The sequence below is a fragment of the Dromiciops gliroides genome, chromosome 1 (assembly GCF_019393635.1).
Source record: "Dromiciops gliroides isolate mDroGli1 chromosome 1, mDroGli1.pri, whole genome shotgun sequence".
NCBI lineage: Eukaryota > Metazoa > Chordata > Mammalia > Microbiotheria > Microbiotheriidae > Dromiciops > Dromiciops gliroides.
The window spans coordinates 16,836,157-16,855,382 of record NC_057861.1 but is presented as its reverse complement, the minus strand read 5'-3'; the positions used below and the strand labels follow the sequence as shown (position 1 = coordinate 16,855,382).

General features: G+C 49.6%; 1 protein-coding gene across 1 annotated transcript in view; it reads right to left on the bottom strand.

Moving 5' to 3' along the window:
• Positions 1-1,415: 1,415 nt before the first annotated feature.
• SSH1 (slingshot protein phosphatase 1) overlaps positions 1,416-19,226 on the bottom strand; it is a 94,630-nt gene continuing 76,819 nt past the window's right edge. Inside the window, 12 exon segments of the mRNA XM_043977922.1 lie at positions 1,416-2,168; positions 2,171-2,364; positions 2,367-2,565; positions 2,568-3,029; positions 3,031-3,111; positions 3,113-3,214; positions 3,216-3,344; positions 5,507-6,080; positions 8,052-8,249; positions 13,252-13,352; positions 13,354-13,399; positions 18,149-18,195. Of these exon segments, the coding sequence (XP_043833857.1) occupies positions 2,064-2,168; positions 2,171-2,364; positions 2,367-2,565; positions 2,568-3,029; positions 3,031-3,111; positions 3,113-3,214; positions 3,216-3,344; positions 5,507-6,080; positions 8,052-8,249; positions 13,252-13,352; positions 13,354-13,399; positions 18,149-18,195 (2,238 nt within the window). The 3' untranslated portion in view covers positions 1,416-2,063.

The window sequence follows — 19,226 nt, the reverse complement described above, 5'->3', positions numbered from 1 at the left end:
TTCTCTCCCCCCAACCCTACCTCGCCCATGCCCCATCCTGAGCCAGGTCCCAGCATGACAGAAAGGGATCTTCCTCCATTTGAGTGGGAATGAGGTTAAGAGAGAAAAAAGAATGGTGCTAAGACTGAGGGGTGGGGGATACTGGAAGGGAGAGCTTAGAATTTATAGAACAGAAAGCTGGAGCTTTGAAGGCCATTAGAGAATGCCAGGGCTGGAGAAACCTTAGAACGGGGATGTCAGAGCTGGAAGAGCCTTTAGAACAAGAATGTCAGAGCTGGGGGGAGCTAGAACAGGGAATGCCAGGGCTGGGAGGGCTTTACAGAGTCTGAAATCCTGGGCCAGTGAATTAGTCTGAGGACTCCCTTGTCCACTTAGGTAGTCACTTGACTGGATTTCATATCCATACCCTGTGACCTTGACTAGAAGGGGTCTTGGAATCATAGAAGGGCAGATCCCGGGGCCAGAAGAGCACAGAACACTGGCTGTGGAAGGTCCCACAGAACACAGAAACCAAGGAGGGAGATCACTAACCCTACTCGTCATTTGCCCAGCACTCCTTTTGTGGTTGAAGGAGGAATATGTGCAAACATCCCTGGAATTCTTCAGTAACTGCTCTTTGGTCTCAGAGAATCTGTTCCCAGATGCCCAGGGTGAAGACCACAGGAAGTTCAAAAATGACCCCACCTATTTCAAAACCCAAACCAAATAAAGGCCCCACAATTCCCTCCATTTCCTCCTGATATGGGAAACCAGTGTGAACTGCTTAGCCTGAGCTGTTGGGTTTGGTAAAGAAATGGCCCCAGGCAAAAAGAAGGGATTGTGGGTGCCCCCAAGGACCTGGTGGTATCAAGACAGATTATGAGATAATATTTGTCGCGCACTTGACAAAGCAGGTACTTAATAAATGCTTGTCACCTTCCCTCTCCTCTTACAATTCTTGCAGATCTCTTAGAAAGGATGGAAACCCTCATGGAGGGTGATATGGGGTACTTTGGGGAGGACTGGCCCCTTTCCTGAGGGTGGTATTTCCTTAGTCTCTGTGAAGGAACCACAGCAGGGAGATTGAGAAAGCCTAGGATTGACCTGCCCCCAGTTCCACCCTGGTCCAGACACCAGAGTTTTCAAAACATGAAACATCAAGACATTCAGACAGTATAAGAAGAGAATTCAGTAGTGAACAGATGGTGGGACCTGTCACTTCCAAGCCCTCCATGATGGACCTCAAGCCTGGGCATCCCAGTGTTGACAGTCTTGGAGTGAGTGGCACCACTCCCCCTGCCGCTCCCACCCTTCCAAAACCACAACCCACAATCCAGATGCCACTCCATAATGGGCAGTCAACCTGGGCGATACCAGGGACCCCAAAGCCTCCTACATATTCCCTTGATTTCCATCATCACCACTCTGAAACATTGTTAGACAGAGGTTCTGTCTCTAACGTGATTTGGGATACCAGAAAAACCACACTTTTTCTTTGTTTCTTTGTTTTGGAAAAGCCCCTTCTGATGTGGCCATTCTCAGGAATGAGCCCTTGTGGGGTTTACCAGGATTTTGTTTGTGTTTGTTTTTTAAACAAGAACAAAAACCCCAAATGAACCAAAAAACCCCCCAAAAAACAAAACCCCACCAGAACAGAGGTAGATTGATGTTGCCCAAAAGAGGTTTCCCACAAGAGCCCAAATGTGGTCGCCATGATGGAATCATCATGATTCGTTTGTTTCAGCAGGCTCTGGAACCCAGCATGGTAGTGACGAGGGATCTGCTTCTCAACACCGTTATTCTGGGAAATGGACAAGCTGGTGGGTATTTCACTTGAGTGACCTGTAGGAAATTCCTGGATTTTCCAGAACATTTGGTTTTCAACCAGGTAACTTGTGCTATATATTTTGTGATTGACTCCCCAACCCAAGCCCTTTCAGCTATGACCTGATAGAGGGAATCGTAAAATAATTACGATTATTTTACGTAATAACCGAGATGTCAGGAGCTGACAACGAGAAATGGGAATAATATGTGAAAATATGAGTCAGGGGAGCGGGGAGGGAGGCAAATAGAAGTTCGTGTCAACTTCTGCCCATCCACAGGGCACCAGTCAAGTTTCCTGGGGCAGGCTTCCCTGACAATTTCAAAGTCATGGGTGTGTTCCTAGGGGCTGGAAAGGGGCTCCTGGGGACAAGGAAGACTCGCTTAGCTTGGCATCCTGGGAATCCACAATGGTGGACGCATCAACCTCGCTGGACAGGTCCTCGGAGGAAAAGTTGAGGCTCCCAAGCTTAGCCAGGGAGTGGGAGCGTTTCAGAGGGGAGGAGACAGTCAAGCCAGCCAGCCGAAGGCGAGTTTCGATCTCCTGGGTCCGCTGCTTCCCAGGCCCGGCTTCCCTCGAACGCTGTGGATGCTGTCGCTGCTGGAGCTCCGCGTCAGATTGGAGCTCATGGATGAGGAGGTGGGGGTGTAGCAGATGGTCTTGAGAAAGTCTTTTGAGAAGCTGCTGGTGTGGTCCAGACGGCCGAGGAAGGAGGGTCCGGAGCTCTTCTGGGAGGCCCCTTCCAGAGGGAGGGCGGTCTTCCGATTTCTCTGAGTCTACCCCCGGCTTCGCCAGGGGAAGGAGGGCATGCCAAGGGGCACGCCCCACCTTGGGGGGGCACCAGCTCTTGGCATTCCTCAGGGATGCTGGCTTCCAGCCTGCTGCTGGGGGGGACCATCTCGGAGTGGGGACACGGCCTCGGCGGGGGATGCCCTTCAGACGCTCCAGCTCTTTTGGTGTGCTTGCGGACCAAGCCCGCTTTCTGCAGCTGGATGATGGACTCCTGGTGCTGCATCAGGTAGCTGTTGGTCGTGGGCTTGGCCAACTCTTTATTGAACAAGAGGAGCCTCAGGTCCTTGGTGGCCTTGGCCTCCTTCTTGGAGGCTGGGTCTTCCTTGACTGCCTCCAGGGTAGGGAGGCTCTTTTCACAGTGAGAGTTCTTCAAGAGGGCTAGTGACTTTGCTAGGACCTTCTGAGATTCCTTGGAGGGTCCAAGAGGCCACCTGGGGCTCGGCAGCAGTGGACCTAGGGCTGTCGGTATCCAGCCTGCCGAAGGAGGCCGGGAGCAGGGCTGGGGAGCCCTCTCTCAGACCCGGGGGAGGGTCTCTCCACAAGTCGGGACTTGCTGGCTGCTTGGTCCACTGGGGAAGGTGGAAGGTGTGGCAGAAGGGCAGGCTGGGTACAAATGGCAAGGGGTGCTGAGCTTCTCACACTGTTCCCCAAAGGTCTCAGGTGCCGCCCTGGGGGTGGAGTACATGCAGTCAGCACAAGACTGGTAGGAAGGCTTCACTTTGTTCAGGATTCCAAATATGGCGTCGTGCTAGAGGGAAACAAAGCACAGTGAGACGAGGCACGGGAACATCTGAATGGAGAACACGCATGTTCGACTGCATGAAAAGGTGGGAAATTCTCATGTCACAGAGCAGTCTGGAAGACCTGAGTGCAAATTCTGCTTCTTGACCCTTACTGATTGTGTGCCCCCGAGCTTCCTCTTCACCATCTGTCAAATGGGGACAATAATATCTGAGGTATTTTCCTCACGAGGTTGTTGTCAGGCTCCAATCAGTATGAAAGAGCGATGGATTTAGAGGTCAAGGACCCAGGTGTGAATCCCACCATTGCTACTTATTAGCTGTATGACCCTGGGGAGTCACTTAATTTCTTTCTTTCTTTTTTTTTTAGATAGGCAATTGGGGTTAAGTGACTTGACCAGAGTCACACAGCTAGTAAGTGTTAAGTGTCTGAGGCCGGATTTGAACTCAGGTACTCCTGACTCCAGGCCGGGTGCTCTATCCACATGCGCCACCTAGCTGCCCCTGGATATGCTTTTTCAAGCCTCAGTTTCCTCATCTGTAAAATGAGAGATTTGGATTTGATCATTTTGAAGGTTCTCTCCAGGTCCTGATGTATCCCAGAACAGTCATTTTGAGGTGGAAAGGAATCTTAGATGGAGATTATCTAGTCCCATCTCATTTTGCAGATAAAGGGGGTGGGGCGAGAGAGTGGGAGGGATCAAGGAAGACCCTGAGATTTACAACCTGGAGTACAGGGGGATGGTGGTACCTTGGACAGCAATAGGGAAGGGAGGAGGAGGGGGAGGCTTTGGGGGCAAAGATAATGAATTCTGTTGGGGTCATATTGAGTCTCTGAAGCCAGGCACTTGGTGCAAAAAATAAGAGCCCTTTAGGCCTTGGAGGCGAGGGCTCTTATTCCCTTCTTTCCTCCATAGCTTGACTCATTTGTAAGTGGAAAAAAAAAAAATAAGACCTAATGGATCAGAATAGATCACAGAACTAGAGTCCGGAAGGCCTGAGTTCAAATCCATCCTCAGACACTAGCTGTGTGACCCTAGCTCTGCCTAACTCAGTTTCCTCATCTGTAAAATGATTAATAATAGCATCTACCGGGGGCAGCTAGGTGGCGCAGTGGATAAAGCACCAGCCCTGGATTCAGGAGTACCTGAGTTCAAATCCAGCCTCAGACACTTGACACTTACTAGCTGTGTGACCCTGGGCAAGTCACTTAACCTCCATTGCCCCGCAAAAAAAAAAAAAATAATAATAGCATCTACCTCCTCTCAGGGTAGGGATCATATGAGATAAATTATTTGTAAAGTGCTTTGCAAACCTTCAAACAATGTAGAAATGGTAGCTATTAATATTGTTGATGCCACTTGGCACATCATAGCCCAATGAGGTAAAGAATGCAAGGACTGTAATCCTTGTTCCTACAGCGAGGTCCAGAAAAGTCGTCATCTGCCCAAGGTCACATAGCCAATCAGTCACAGAGCCAGGCTTCCTTTCCAAATGTAGTGCTTAGCACCAAGTCTGGAATATAGCAGGGACTTCATCAATCCTGGCTGATTCATTGACTCCCATTGTAGCACCTTAGTTGCGGGCAAGTACTTGGCAAAACCTTCAGTTGCTATACAAATAGGAACCATTAGGGAATTCAGGGGCGACAGGCCCAAGAGATCACCTAAGGACAATCTCCTCTGTCGATTGAGAAGGAAACTGAGGACAAGAAGCATAGGATTATAGATTTAGGGTTGAAAAGGGGCAGCTAGGTGGTGCAGTGGATAGAGCATCAGCCCTGGATTCAGGAGTACCTGAGTTCAAATCCGGCCTCAGACACTTGACATTTACTGGCTGTGTGACCCTGGGCAAGTCACTTAACCCCAATTGCCTCACCAAAAAAAAAAAAAAAAGAAAAAGAAAAAGAAAAGGTCCTTCAGATTCAGCCCCCTCATTTCATAAAAGAGGAGAATGGATATGACCTACGCAGGGTCCCACTGCTACTAAGTGTCTGAGGTAGGATTTGAACTCAGGTTTTCATGGTTCCAATTCCAACACATTCTCCCATGCCACACTACCTTTCCAGAGATGTGACTTGGCCAGGGTCACATGAAGTATCAGAGCTGGGAGCTGAAGTTGGAAGAGAGATGCCTGGAGGATCCCCCCTTTTCCCCAGCACTGAGTGTACCTCAAAATCTTCAGGGCAGCTCCTCTTGCTATTGTTGTTATTGACATTCTCTTTCAGGTTAAGACGGGTCTCCAGTGGCTGGCTCAGGGGCCGGGCCCGCCTCTCAGCTCTCGGGCTCTCATCCCGCTCCATCTCTTCCACCTGGGCCAGAGGACCACTTGATGCCCTGGGGACCCCGAACTCTAGCTTCTTCCTGACCTCCTTGTCACACAAGGAGGACCCTTTCCGGGGACGTCTGGACGGCTCAGGAGATGCTTCATGAGGCCGGACCCCTTCTCCCACAAGAGCATCTCTTTCCAGATCCTCCAGCTGGATGAAGTCACTCCCATTGCCCGAGGAATTGGGGAGGGGGTCTGAGAGCTGGCGGAAGCAGTAAGGGAAAGCTGAGCCTCCAGAGGCCTGCCTGTCCAGGAGCCCGGGCTGCTTGGGGCTATCCAGTGGGGCCAGCCGGGCCTCTAGGTCAACGTCCAAGCTCTCCATTAGAAAGGCAGCGGGGCCAGGAGGGTCGTCAGCCCCCTGTGGGAGGCTGCTCTCTGTCTGCTGCCGCCACAACTTGTTATGACGCTGTTTGCTGTTGGGGAGAAAAAGGCGGAGGGCGGTCAGCCCGGGACCGTGGTCCTGGCACCAAATGCCTGCCCTAGCGCTGGGGGACCCTGGCTTCTCATCCCCTCTATCACTCACTGCACTGCCATCTCCCTCTGAGCCTCAGTGTCCTCACAGCTAAAAGGAGAGGACTGGCCCAGATCATCCTCCAGGGGCCTGTATATCTTCAGCTTTCTCTTCACAGGACTTTCCTGGTCCTAACATTCTTTCTCTGAGCCCTGAGGTCTATGTTCTCAGAACCCTCCCAGCCCTGACATCCCCTGTTCTCAGGACCCTCCCCAGCCCTGACATCCCTGTTCTCAGGACCCTCCCAGCTCTGACATCCCCTGTTCTAAGGCCCCTCCCAGCCCTGACATCCCCTGTTCTCAGGACCCTCCCAGCCCTGACATTCCCTGCTCTGAGGCCCCTCCAAGCCCTGATATTCCCTGCTCTGAGGCCCCTCCAAGCCCTGATATTCCCTGTTCTAAGGTCCCTCCTAGCTCTGACATCCCCCTGTTCTTTTTTTTTTTTTTTTTAGGCAATGGGGGTTAAGTGACTTGCCCAGAGTCACACAGCTAGTAAGTGTCAAGTGTCTGATGCCGGATTTGAACTCAGGTACTCCTGAATCCAGGCCGGTGCTTTAAACCACCACTGCGCCATCTAGCTGCCCGACATCCCCTGTTCTAAGGCCCCCTCCAAGCCCCTGCCCTCCAAGCCCTGATATTCCCTGTTCTAAGGTCCATCCTAGCTCTGACATCCCCTGTTCTAAGGCCCCTCCAAGCCCTGACATCCTTTGTTCTACGGCCCCTCCTAGCCCTGACATCCTCTGTTCTAAGACGCTCCCAGCTCTGATATTCCCTGTTCTAAGCTCTCTCTCACCTCTGACATTTTCAGTTCTAAGCTCCCTCTCAGCTCTAATCTTCTCTGTTTTATATGCATGCACCGTCCTAGGCACTGGGGAAAAATAAAGGAGAAACATTCCTGTGATAGGCTCTGTCCCTTGTCTAACTCTGCCAGAGCATCTCTGCTCCCCCAGGGGCACAATGAGCAGGGGGGCCGGACACGGGGTCAGTGTCAGATGGGGCACCATCTATAACTTGTCTCCACTGCTTTTAAGCAGGTGAGGACAGGGTGGCAGGAGAGGAAAATTACAACCCTCATCTTACAGCTGAGGATCCTGTAGGTCAGAGAGGGCAGGAACTCAAATCCAGGGCTCCTGATGCCACCATGACACCAAGGAAACCTCTCCAATTGTTAATGGATCTCTCCCAAGTTAGTTTCCAGAGGAGTCGGCCACCCAGGGGGAAAGGGAGCTGGAGGAGGGATGTTAAATTTTCCAGCCATCCTAAAATTGTCTCAATTTCTTCACCTATAAAATGGGGGCAATCTTATCTGTAGCACCTGCCTCCCAGGGCCATTGAGATAACGGCCATCTTTGCAAATCTTAAAGTACTCAAAGAACATCAGCGATGAATGAATACTAAAGGTAGCCCCTGAGTGCAACAATGAAGAGGCAGTATGGATCTGGATCAGGGGTCCTGAGTTCGAAACCTGGTTCTGCTACTTAACCACTATGACCTTAGGTCTGTTTCCTCAATTGTAAAATGCAAAGGGTGGATCCAATGACCTCTGAGGTCCCCTTGAGTTCTAGATCTAACCCGCTCTGTGTTTACAGGGTGGGCTACACTTGAGGAAGGACCCTCAAAGATCATGGAATCCAACCCACCTGCGATACAACAATAACAGCATTAATAACAGCTGACACCTCCAGCTTTGCCAAGCACTTTGTACACATGGGAGGCTCACCCTAGGGGGAGTTACCCCCATTTCACAGATGAGGGCATCCTAACGCTCCCGAGTGCCTCCCAGTGAGTGCTGGAGGTGGATGTCGAACCCAGCCTCCTTCCCAGCTCCCCCTCCCCTTGCTGCTGGGGCAGCCTGGGGGCAGCCAGCCCTCACCTGGCAATCGAGGATGCCTTCGTATTCAGACAGCTGCCGCATGAAGCCCGCATTAGGTCTGGTGATGCTTCGTTTCTGTTTCACATAATTGAAGGCCTTCTCCAGGGGCCAGCCAAATTCCTTCATGGCATAGGCAATGACTGTAGAGGCAGAGCGGCTGACGCCCATCTTACAGTGCACCAGGCATTTGGAATGGTTCTTCCTGGGAGGAAGTGGAGGCCAAGGCCAGGGGAGGAAAGGAAGAAGCAAGGCTAAGAGCTCTTTTTCAGTCACCAAAATCCCACTCCCCCCATCTTCCATCCTAACTAACCCCCCCCATCCTTTTCACCTGCCCTAGATGTTTACAGAATACATACAAACACACCCAAGAAAAGAAATCCCCCAAACTGCAAAATACATCAGGCATGATGGAAAGCAGGCTGAGTCAGGCCCTGCCCAGGGACGGGCCTTGGGGCTTGGTTCTGCCAGAGAAGAGCTGGTCTAAGAATGGGTGTATCTGGATGGAGCCAGAAGGCCTCCTCTGGGCTCCCAAAGCAGCATCCAAAATCAGGCAGCCGGAAGTTTTCTGACAACGCCAGGAGCTGTTCGATGAGGTGAGCCCCCAGCCCTGGCCCCTGCCAGGATCCTGTGGGGGAGTCTATGATGTGAGAGGGGCAGAGAGAGCAGGTGAGAAATAGGCAAGGGGGTCAGAGCAGCGGCCCCCCTGAAGAGAAAGGGGCCAAATAGCACCCGGAGGTAAGCGACGAAGGGCGTCCAGGCCCCAGCTCTGGTTCTGCTAATTCAATTCAATTTGGAGGATCGCAGATTTACAGCTGAAAGGGGACCCTTACAAGTTATGTAGCTGATTCCCTCAATTTTGTACAGATGAGGGAACTGAGGTTTGTCCAGAATCACATGGTTCTTAAGTGTCTGCTGGCCAGAGATTAGAACCTAGTTCTTCCCAATTCCAATCCCTGGGTCTAGGTCTAACTTTGCTGCGATTGAATTGATTTGGATAGGGTGGCTAGATGGAACAGTGGGCAGAAAGCTGGGCTCAGAGTCAGGAGAAACCGAGTTTAAATTCCATCTCAGGCAACTCAGTTAAGATGGCCAAGGTTCAAGGGGGTAGGTAGGTGGCACAGTGGATAGAGCACTGGCTTTGGAGTCAGGAGGACCTGAGTTCAAATCTGGGGCCTCAGACACTTAACACTTACTAGCTGTGTGACCCTGGGCATAAGTCACTTAACCCTAATTGCCTCACCTTTAAAAAAAAAAAAAAAGATGGCCAAGTTCAGAGCAGAGCTGATCTACATTGGGGAAGGGATTTCCTCACTGGAAGTACCTCACTGTTGCAGAATCAGAGACCTGGCCGGGAAAGAGAAGAGGAAACGAAAAGACTGCAATGTAATGTCCAGAGAGAGAATATTAAGCCTTGGGGAGGAATGGGTCAGGATTGGGATCCTTGAGTAAGAGGTGGCACCTCAGCTGAGTGTTGGAGTAGAAGCCAGACACAGGAAAGGAGCGAGACCATATCCAGGCATGGGGGGCAGCCATGGAATGTTTTTTTTGTTTGTTTGGTTTTTTTTAGTGAGGCATTTGGGTGTTAGTGACTTGCCTAGGGTCACACAGCCATTGGAATATTGTGTCCAAGGAACAGCCGGCAGAGTTGTTTCAGCTGGAATCAGGCAGGTCTGAAGAGATGTTTAAGCCCCTTCTTAGGGGCAGCTAGGTGGCAAAGTGCAGGGCCTGGAGTCAGAAGACTTGAGTTTCAAATCTGACCTCAGACACTTACTAGCTGTGTGACCCTGGGCAAGTCACTTCACCCTGTTGGCCTCAGTTTCCTCAATCTGTAAAAATGAGTTGGAGAAGGACATAGCAAACCACTCCAAGTATCTTTGCCAAAAAACCCCAAAAGAGGTCATGAAGACTCAGATGTGACTAAGAAAAACTTTTTTTTTTAAACAACAACAAGCCCCTTCTAGCTCTAAACCTTTTGATAAATAGCAAGTGTAGGCAATAAGCATTTCCAGATCTCCTATTCTGTGTCATAATGCTCAGGGGGGTGAGGGCAGTCCTGGGAAGCAGCACTGACTGGAGAGTCAGAGGACCATGAATTTCAAATCTTGTCAATATTTAAAAACCAGGTCTGACCTTAGGTGAGTCAAACCCTCCCAGTCTCCTTTTCCTCCTCTGCAGAATGAGGGGGCTGAGTAGATGAAGGTCCTTCCCAGCCTGAGATCTGGGATCCTGCATCAGTCTGACTCCTGGGCTCAATTTCCTTTACTGTTAGAAATGAGCAGCTTGGAGCAGAGGGCCTGGGGAGGACCCTTACCATTCTAGACTTCTCAGATCATTATTTCTGTGTTCTAGAAACAGGCCTTTCTCTGCCCACGTTAACAGACTTTGAGCACCAGAACTCAAAGGCCTGCCGAGTGGAGATTTTATTTCAATATCCTCGGGAATTTGGGGAAAGGGCTGGTTTTGTGACAGATGTGGTGGGTGAGACAGAGGGGGAGAGGGAGGGAGGTCTGGTGGGCTCCATGATCTCTGGGACTTGGCTTCAGCTAGAGGAAGTGAGGGGCAGCGCATGGAAGAAGGAATGGGCAAAACTTTACTTGGGCTGAAGGTAATGATCTGGCAGCCAGACTGTTTATGCTACCCATGGCTGCTCTGCCGGCCGACCAGCTGGGGAGGGGGGGCCCTCCCATGGGCCTGTATCCTCCTTCCAAATTCCATTGCTCAAATGCACTGCTCTTGGGGCCCACAAATCTCTAAGAGTCTCTCCTAAGGGGAGCTCTGGACCTTCTCACTAGGACATGAATGTGGTCAACCAGTCAACAAGCATTTATTAAAATAAATGCCAGCTCTGCAACCAGGCCCTGCGGCTAAGAAGGGACCAGTATATCTTTGGTCCTCGGAAGAAAAGAACCCATAGGCTCCTATTTCTATAATGCTTTCCCCTGCAGCTGACCCATGAGGGAGGTGGTACAGACACTGTACCCATTTTATAAGGTGAGGAAATGGAAGCCCAGGGAAGTTGTGTGACCTGCTAAAGGCCACACCTCTAGGAAGCAGAAGAGCAGAGATTACAGAGACCGAAGGGACCCTGGAGTCCATAGAGTCTAACACTCTTCTCTTCCACCGCACCCCCCCCCCCTTTTTTTTGCAGGGGCAAGTGCCCAGGGTCACACAGCTAGTAAATGTCAAGTGTCTGAAGCCGGGTTTGAACTCAAGTACTCCTGAATCCAGGGCCGGTGCTTTACCTGGTGCCATCTAGGCTGCCCCTCTCCTCTTTTTTAAAAACAGAAATGAGGAAAACTAGGGAGCAGCGAGGATGACTTTCTCAAGTCAAACAGAAAGTGGGCCAGGGCCAAGCTGCTGAGGACACATACGGTAAGGTGGAAAGTGGGCTGGATCCAGTGTCAGACCAGGGTTTGAATCCAAGCTGCCTCCCAGGGCCGTGTGGTCACCTCCTCCGCCTATTTTTCCCCTTGTCGCGATCCCATCTCTGCCCCTATCGCACTTATCGGCACCTCATTTATCTGTGTAAGACACCCCATGCATCTTCCCCCCAGCTGGAAACTGCAAGCACCCTGAGGGCAGGGACGGTTTATATGAGGGTGACCTTGTGGCAAGTATAGAGTGCCGGACTTGGGAATCAGGAAGGCCTGATTTTCAAATCTACCTAGCTGTGTGTGACCCCTGGGGCAAGTGACTTAAGCTCTTGATGATGGCAAGGCTGCTGTTGTTTAGTTGTTTTTTCAGTTGTGTCTGACTCTGTGACCCTGTTTGGGGGTTTCTTGGCAAAGACACTGAGTGATTTGCCATTTCTTCTCCAGCTCATTTTACAGATGAGGAAACTGAAGTAATAGGGTGAAGTGACTTGCCCAGGGTCACCCAGCTAGTGTGTCTGAGGCAGGATGTAAACTCAGGAAGATGAGTCTTCCCGACTTACAGGCCTGGATTCTCAATTCACTGCTCCATCATTCAGAAGGAGTTCCCAGAACCAGGGAAACCCCCTCAAAATGAGGCCAATAATGACATCCCCTGCCCATCTTGCAGGCTGCCTAATTGATCAAATGAAGCCCAAGTGCTTCATAAAGCAGAATGTTTTCCCTGGGCAGATTATTTTATCTTCTGATGTTAAACTGAAGGGCCCAAATTCTCTCTGCTCTCATGTATCTAAATAGACAAATTGGGGGCAGCTAGGTAGTACAGTGGATAAAGCACCAGCCCTGGATTCAGGAGTACCTGAGTTCAAATCCGGCCTCAGACACTTGACACTTACTAGCTGTGTGACCCTGGGCAAGTCACTTAACCCTCATGGCCCTGCAAAAAAACCCCAACCAAAACAAACAAATAAATTGACAAATTGACAACGAAAAATCCACAACTGTGAGTGTTCTGTGCCCAGTCTCCCAGGGCTGCTCAGACCTTCTGGCCTGTTGTTTCCCTTTCCAGACTAGCGAGGATGTTCCAGGAAGCCAACAACAAAAAAGACGGGGGCTGGAGCTGTGACTTCATCAGATATTGGGAACTCCCGAGGGAGGAAAGTCCCTTCATTAAACAATAGGCACTTGGTTCTGAAACATGAGAGAGTGGAGCTGCCCTGTGGCACCGAAGGTTGGCCAGGCTCACAAAGGATGTGAGTGACAATGACTGGAATCAAGCTTCAAGGTCAGGTTCTACCCTTTTGACCACACTGCCTCTCAATATAATAATGACAACAACAACAACAGCTTCTTTTTTTGGTAAGGCAATTGGGGTTAAGTGACTTGCCCAGGGTCACACAGCTAGGTAAGTGTCAAGGGTCTGAAGCCAGATTTGAACTCAGGTCCTCCTGAATCCAGGCCGGTGCTTCTATCCACTGCGCCACCTAGCTGCCCCCAACAGCTTCTTAATAATAAAAGCCTTCTCTTGATCCATCGCAAGAACCCTAGGGAGTAGGTACGACAGTCATAATCATGATACTGTAGCGATGAGCTGTAAGTTTCTTGAGGGACAGACACCACATGAGACCTTGTTGGCCTCCTGGGCCCAGCACTGAGTCTGACACAGATGAGATCCTTAGTAAACACTTGCTGGGCACCTTCTATTCCTGAAGAGCCACAGTCTTTGACGTGCCAGGCACACAGCAGGTGTTTACTAAATGCACATCAGTTGAGCGAGTCAGGCACAAGTCCAGGCTGGGGATCCCCTACAATTGCGCGTCGCCCCTCACTCACTTGGCTTTGTTTATGAAATGATAGGCCTCGTTCCAATGGGCGAGGAGATCTGTGGTTTCCTCGTCGTAGACCCGAATGTTGTGGTAGGCAAAGAGGCCGGGGGAAGAAGTTGTCGATTTCTCTGGTGACGTTTAAGATGTAGTCCACACTGCAGTGACAGAGAGCACAAGACAAGGGGAGGCGTGAGTGTGAGGCCTGAACCTGCTCTTTCCTCCTCTCCTGAAGGCGCCATGTCCCCCCACCCAAAACACTGCCCCACAAGGGGAACAAAAGGACAGGCCAGGACAGCGGAAGAGCAGGGCTCCAGGCCTGGCACTGCCTCTTCCAAGTTCCAAGACCTCAGGCAAGTCACTACTCTCGGGGCCTCAGTTTCTAACACTATAAATTTAGGGGAAGGACCAGCTTAAAGGTCCCTCCTAGCACTAACATTCTACTCCCAGGTTCTAAAGGCCCCCTTTAAGTCTATCATTCTCTGTTCTAAGATCCCTCCAGCTCTGATTGTTCTAAGGCCCCTCCAAGCTCTGCTATTCTCTCTTCAAGGGGCCTTTCAATTTTGACATTTTCTGTTCTAAGGTCCCTCTTCTGACATTCCCTGTTCTAAGGCCCCCCCCAGCTCTGACATCCCCTGTCCTAAGGCCCCTCCCAGCTCTGACATTCCCTATTCTAATGCCCTTCCCAGCCCTGACATCCCTTGTTCTAAGGCCCTTCCCAGCTCTGACATCTCCTGTTCTAAGGCCTTTCCCAGCTCTGACATTCCCTGTTCTAAGGCCCCTCCCAGATCTGATATTCCATGATTCTCCCCATGCAGACTTCAGAAACACTTTAGAATGACAACAAAAGAACCCACTTAAAATGTTTGTTTTGTCAAAGTTGGGCACATTTGTCTGTTAGCTCCTTGCTGTGTTTATTCAAATCAATTCTGCAATTCTCTCTCACTTGATGCCTCTAATTTCGGGCTTTAAATTTGAAGCAATTACAGAGAGAGAGGAAGGAAAAGGGGCCTAGCTCAGATATCATCTGGGGTTGGGGAGGGCTCAAGTGCCCAAAGCCCTGAGCCGTCTAGTCCTGGGCCTTGCTGTCTACACGCTGGGTGCCTCTCAGCCAGTGACTTCACCTTTCCGGGACCCTGGCTGGCCTCACCTGTAAAAAATGGAGAATGACTCCTATCCTTCCTCCTGCCCCGGATTTCTGGGAGGTTCCAATGAGCTAATGTCTATAAAACCCTGTCAGGTGCTGCAGGAATAAGCTGTGATTACTGCAAGAAAGCACCTTCTAGGCATAGTGGGCTGGAGCCCACGGCTTATCGCCACCCTCGCTTTTCAAAGAGACTTTCCAGAGAAAGAAAACATGGCCAGTAGCCCCAGAAATTTATTTTAGGATTTGTTTAGTCTTGACTTTTAAATGTGGTCATTCGTGGATGCCACGAGGGTGGACCCGCGGAAGGCTAAGCTAGACCTCCATGAGCTGTTTGTTTTTTTTCCCCTTTTTTCCCCCTTAAAAAAAAAATAATAGCAACGTTCAGACATCTGTTCCCTGGAATCCAGATTGGAACATTTGTCTCTCATCCTGCTGTGGAGTGAGGGCTTCTGGGCTCCCCACACTGTTCCTGGCAGGCGGGAGGTCAGTATTTATTCAGAAAATCCCAGCAACTGTGGGCACACGATTGAGACATCTATTTTTTGGGACACAGCCAATGTGGAATGTGTTTTGTTTGACTATACATATTGGTTACAAGGATTTTATTTTTCTTACTTAGTTTTTTTTTTTTTAATGGAGGGGAGTAGGAAGGAAAATAGATTTTTGTTCACTGAAACAAAATTTTTTTAGAAAAAGACATTCTCCAACATTTTTTTAAAACCTAAAAGCTAATGGAAGGACTTGTGGTAACAGCAAAGAACTGGAAACAAAGTAGATGTTCTTTGACTGGGGAATCGAGAAACCAACTGGCAGGTGAATGTGATGGACTCTCACTGCAATCTAAGAAATTATGTGTGATGGATACAGAGAAGCATAGAGATCTACATGAACTGATGCAGAATGAAGGAAGTAGAACCAAGAAAACAATATACATAAAGACAACAATAGAAATGGAGAGAACAAAAAATAGTCTTTATATATAATTGGGGGTGGGGGGAAGAAATTCTATTTTTTTAAAAAGAAAAGAAAAAAAAATGGAAAGAACCACAAAGAAAATTAGAAGGGGGTGTTATAAAATTATAAAAATCAAATGAGACTTGAATAAAGAGATATGAGAAGACACTCTCACCTTATCTTTTGGCAGAGATAAGAGGCCCATAAGTAATATACATTTTATATGTTGTACATACAAATTTTTCAAACTTTTCAATGTATTGATCAACTATGATGATTTTTTTCTTTCTTATTATTTTAAAAAAAACACTTTTTGTTATATCAGTTGGCTCTCTAGGAGAGGAAGAAAAAGGGATACTGGGAGAGAAAAATTATGGTGATATTAAAAAAAACTTGTTTAAAAAAATAGTGGAATCAAGCAGACAGTAAGCAGAGATTCCTGATTTCTTCCCTGGGTATCAGTCCTGGCAAACCCCAATTAGCATCACAAATAGGCCATGTTGGCCTGAACTTGAACTCATCATCTTTCTCCACAGAACTGGTCTCTCCATTCAACTTATGCTGGTTTTGGGGAAGGTTTTTTCTCCATCTGTCCTTTATGTCCCTTTATCTCCCACATCCAACCAGTTGCTAAGCCTCTTGGGTCTACCTTTCTAATGGTCATAACTGCCTTCTTCCTCTCCCCTCACATCACTTCAGCCTCAAGCCTCATCACCTCTCACCTGGACAATTATACCAACCTCCTAACAGTCTCCCTGCCTCAAATCGCTCCTAATCCAATCCATCCTCAGTTCCCTCAATGTTCTTTGAATCTACAGGTCTTGGGGGCAGCTAGGTGGTGCAGTGGATAAAGCAACTGGCTTTGGATTCAGGTGGACCTGAGTTCAAATTTGGCCTCAGACATTTGACACTTCTAGCTGTGTGACCCTGAGCAAGTCACTTAACCCTCAATGCCCCGCCCCCCCCCCCCCCCCAAAATCCCGTATAAAGCTGGCATACCCTTTAGACCCAGCAATACCACTATTAGGTCTTTTTTCCCAAAGAGATCATAAAAAAGGGAAAGGGACTCACATGTACAAAAATATTTATAGCTGCTCTTTTTGTGGTGGCAAGGAATTGGAAACTGAGGGGATGTCATCAATTAGGGAATTGGCTGAACAAGTTGTGGTATATGAATGTAATGGAATACTATTGTGCTGTAAGAAACGATGAGCAGGCAGATTTCAGAGAAACCTGGAAAAACTTGCATGAACTGATGCTGAGTGATATGAGCAGAACAAAGAGAACATTGTACACAGTATCAACAACATTGTGTGTTGATCAACTGTGATAGACTTGACTCTTCTCAGCAATACAATAGTCCAAGATAGTTCCAAAGGACTCATGATGGAAAATGCTCTCCAAATCCAGAAAAAAAGAACTGTGGCATCTAGATGCAGATTGACCCATACTATTTCTTTTTTTTCTTTTTTCTTTTTTTTGGTTTTCCCTTTTGCTCTAATTCTTCTTTCACAGCATGACTAAATGCTTAGCTGCGTGGCCTTGGGCAAGTCACTTAACCCTCATTGCCCTGCAAAAAAAATAAATAAAGAAAAAAACCTCTGTAGCTCCATATTGCATCCCGGAGAGAAAGTGTCCTGCTCTACCTGGCATCAGAAGCCCCAACAACCTGAATGTAACCTACTGCTCTTGTCTTGTTCCATAATAACCAACAATCCACCCTTCCCTGAGTTTAAAGGACTCTACTTTCTGGACAAACTTGGGACTACCAGATGTTCCCTAAACGGTCCCAGCCATTTTCACATGCTCCTCATCTCCATCTTATTCAAAGGCAGGGGAGGTGTAGTTGATAAGACAACTGGCTTTGGACCCAGGTTTGACTTGTGCCTCTGACACAGGGTCCATCGAACTCTGAGTTCCCCAGTGACATGGACTGGTTTATTTACTTGCCCTTCTCTGTATCCCAAGTGCTCAGCTCAGGGCAGGGCACACGGTAGATGGACTGATTTCAAAGCTCAGCTCAGAGGCCTGAGTTGGGATCTTCCTCTTGAAATCTCCCTGGATTTCCCCTTTTTGTCTCTGTTATGCCCTGTGTTAACATAAACCATTAGGCGCTTTTGTTAGAAAAAAAAATATCTGGATCTCTTGCATAGAATCCACTGGAGGGATGTAATCATTTGATGTACAGATCTGGAAGGGATCTTAGTGGCCATCCAGCTCAATTCATACCCCCAACAACCAACAACATACCCAACAAATGGCCATCTAGTTGTGCCTGAAGGGTCTCCCAATGAGGGGGAGCCCATATAGTCAAACCAGCCCACCCCCACTCTTGGACAGTCTCGTTAGGGAAGCTTCCATGGGCCCCTTCCATGGGCCTCACTCCTGGGTCTCCCCCTCTGGGGCCCAACCAGAGCAAACCTAATTCTTTTTCCAAACACAGGACATATATTGCCTTAAGAGGTACCAAAGGTGGGGGCAGCTAGGTGGTGCACATGGATAGAGCATGGCCCTGGAGTCAGGAGGACCTGAGTTCAAATCCAGCCTCAGACACTTGACATTTACTAGCTGTGTGACCTTGTGCAAGTCACTTAACTCCAATTGCCCTCACCCCCCCAAAAAGGTTTAAAAAGAACTTTACAAATATTCTACTTTTCTCCCTAAAAAAAATAAAAAGAAACCTGTGAAGCAAAGTGTTATCATCTCTATTTTATAGATGAGGAAACTGAGGCAGACACAAGTAAAGGGACTTGTTCAGGATGGGCCTGATTCAGTGAAGCTGCCCTGATAACGCCCCCATACTCACCCTGAGCCCTGCAGCTCCTCCAGGTTGGACGCGTTCCACTCAGAGCCCTAGGAAACAGAGCACACACAGAAATGCCAGCGTGTTCAGAGGGCCACAGCCTCAGGAAGCGCCTGCGGGCGGGGCCTAGAGTCACCCAGGAAGGATTTGGGCAAGGCTAAGGTATCAAGTGCAAGGGGCCCCACTCAGAGCAATTTCCCTTCTAATTCACCTTTCTGTTCCTGATGCTCAGGACCAAGGAGCTGGGGGCGGGGCAGGGGGTATGGTGTGGTGGGGGAGAAGAGCCATGGTGGCTCAAGATTTGGGTTCTGGCTGGGAAGGCCTCTAACTCCTGAGGCTCAGTTTGTTTTTTAATTGGTGAACGAGGTTGAAATAGATGGAACAGCCCTTAAACCTTCCCAGCCTTGACATCCCCTGTTCTAAGGCCCCTCCCAGCCCTGACATCCCTTGTTCTAAGCTCCCTCCTAGCCCAGACATCCCCTGTTCTAAGGCCCCTCCCAGCCCTGACATCCCCTGTTCTAAGGCCCCTCCCAGCCCTGACATCCCCTGTTCTAAGGCCCCTCCCAGCCCTGACATCCCCTGTTCTAAGGCCCCTCCCAGCCCTGACATCCCCTGTTCTAAGGCCCCTCCCAGTCCTGACATCCCCTGTTCTAAGGCCCCTCCCAGCCCTGACATCCCCATTCTAAGGCCCCTCCCAGCCCTGACATCCCCTGTTCTAAGCCCCCTCCCAGCCCTGACATCCCCTGTTCTAAGGCCCCTGCCAGCCCTGACATCCCCATTCTAAGGCCCCTCCCAGTCCTGACATCCCCTGTTCTAAGCCCCCTCCCAGCCCTGACATCCCCTGTTCTAAGGCCCCTGCCAGCCCTGACATCCCCTGTTCTCAGGTCCCTGCCAGCCCTAACATCCCATTCTAAGGCCCTTTCCAGCCCTGACATCCCCTGTTCTAAGCCCCCTCCCAGCCCTGACATCCCCTGTTCTCAGGCCCCTGCCAGCCCTGACATCCCCTGTTCTAAGCCCCCTCCCAGCCCTGACATCCCCTGTTCTAAGGCCCCTGCCAGCCCTGACATCCCCTGTTCTCAGG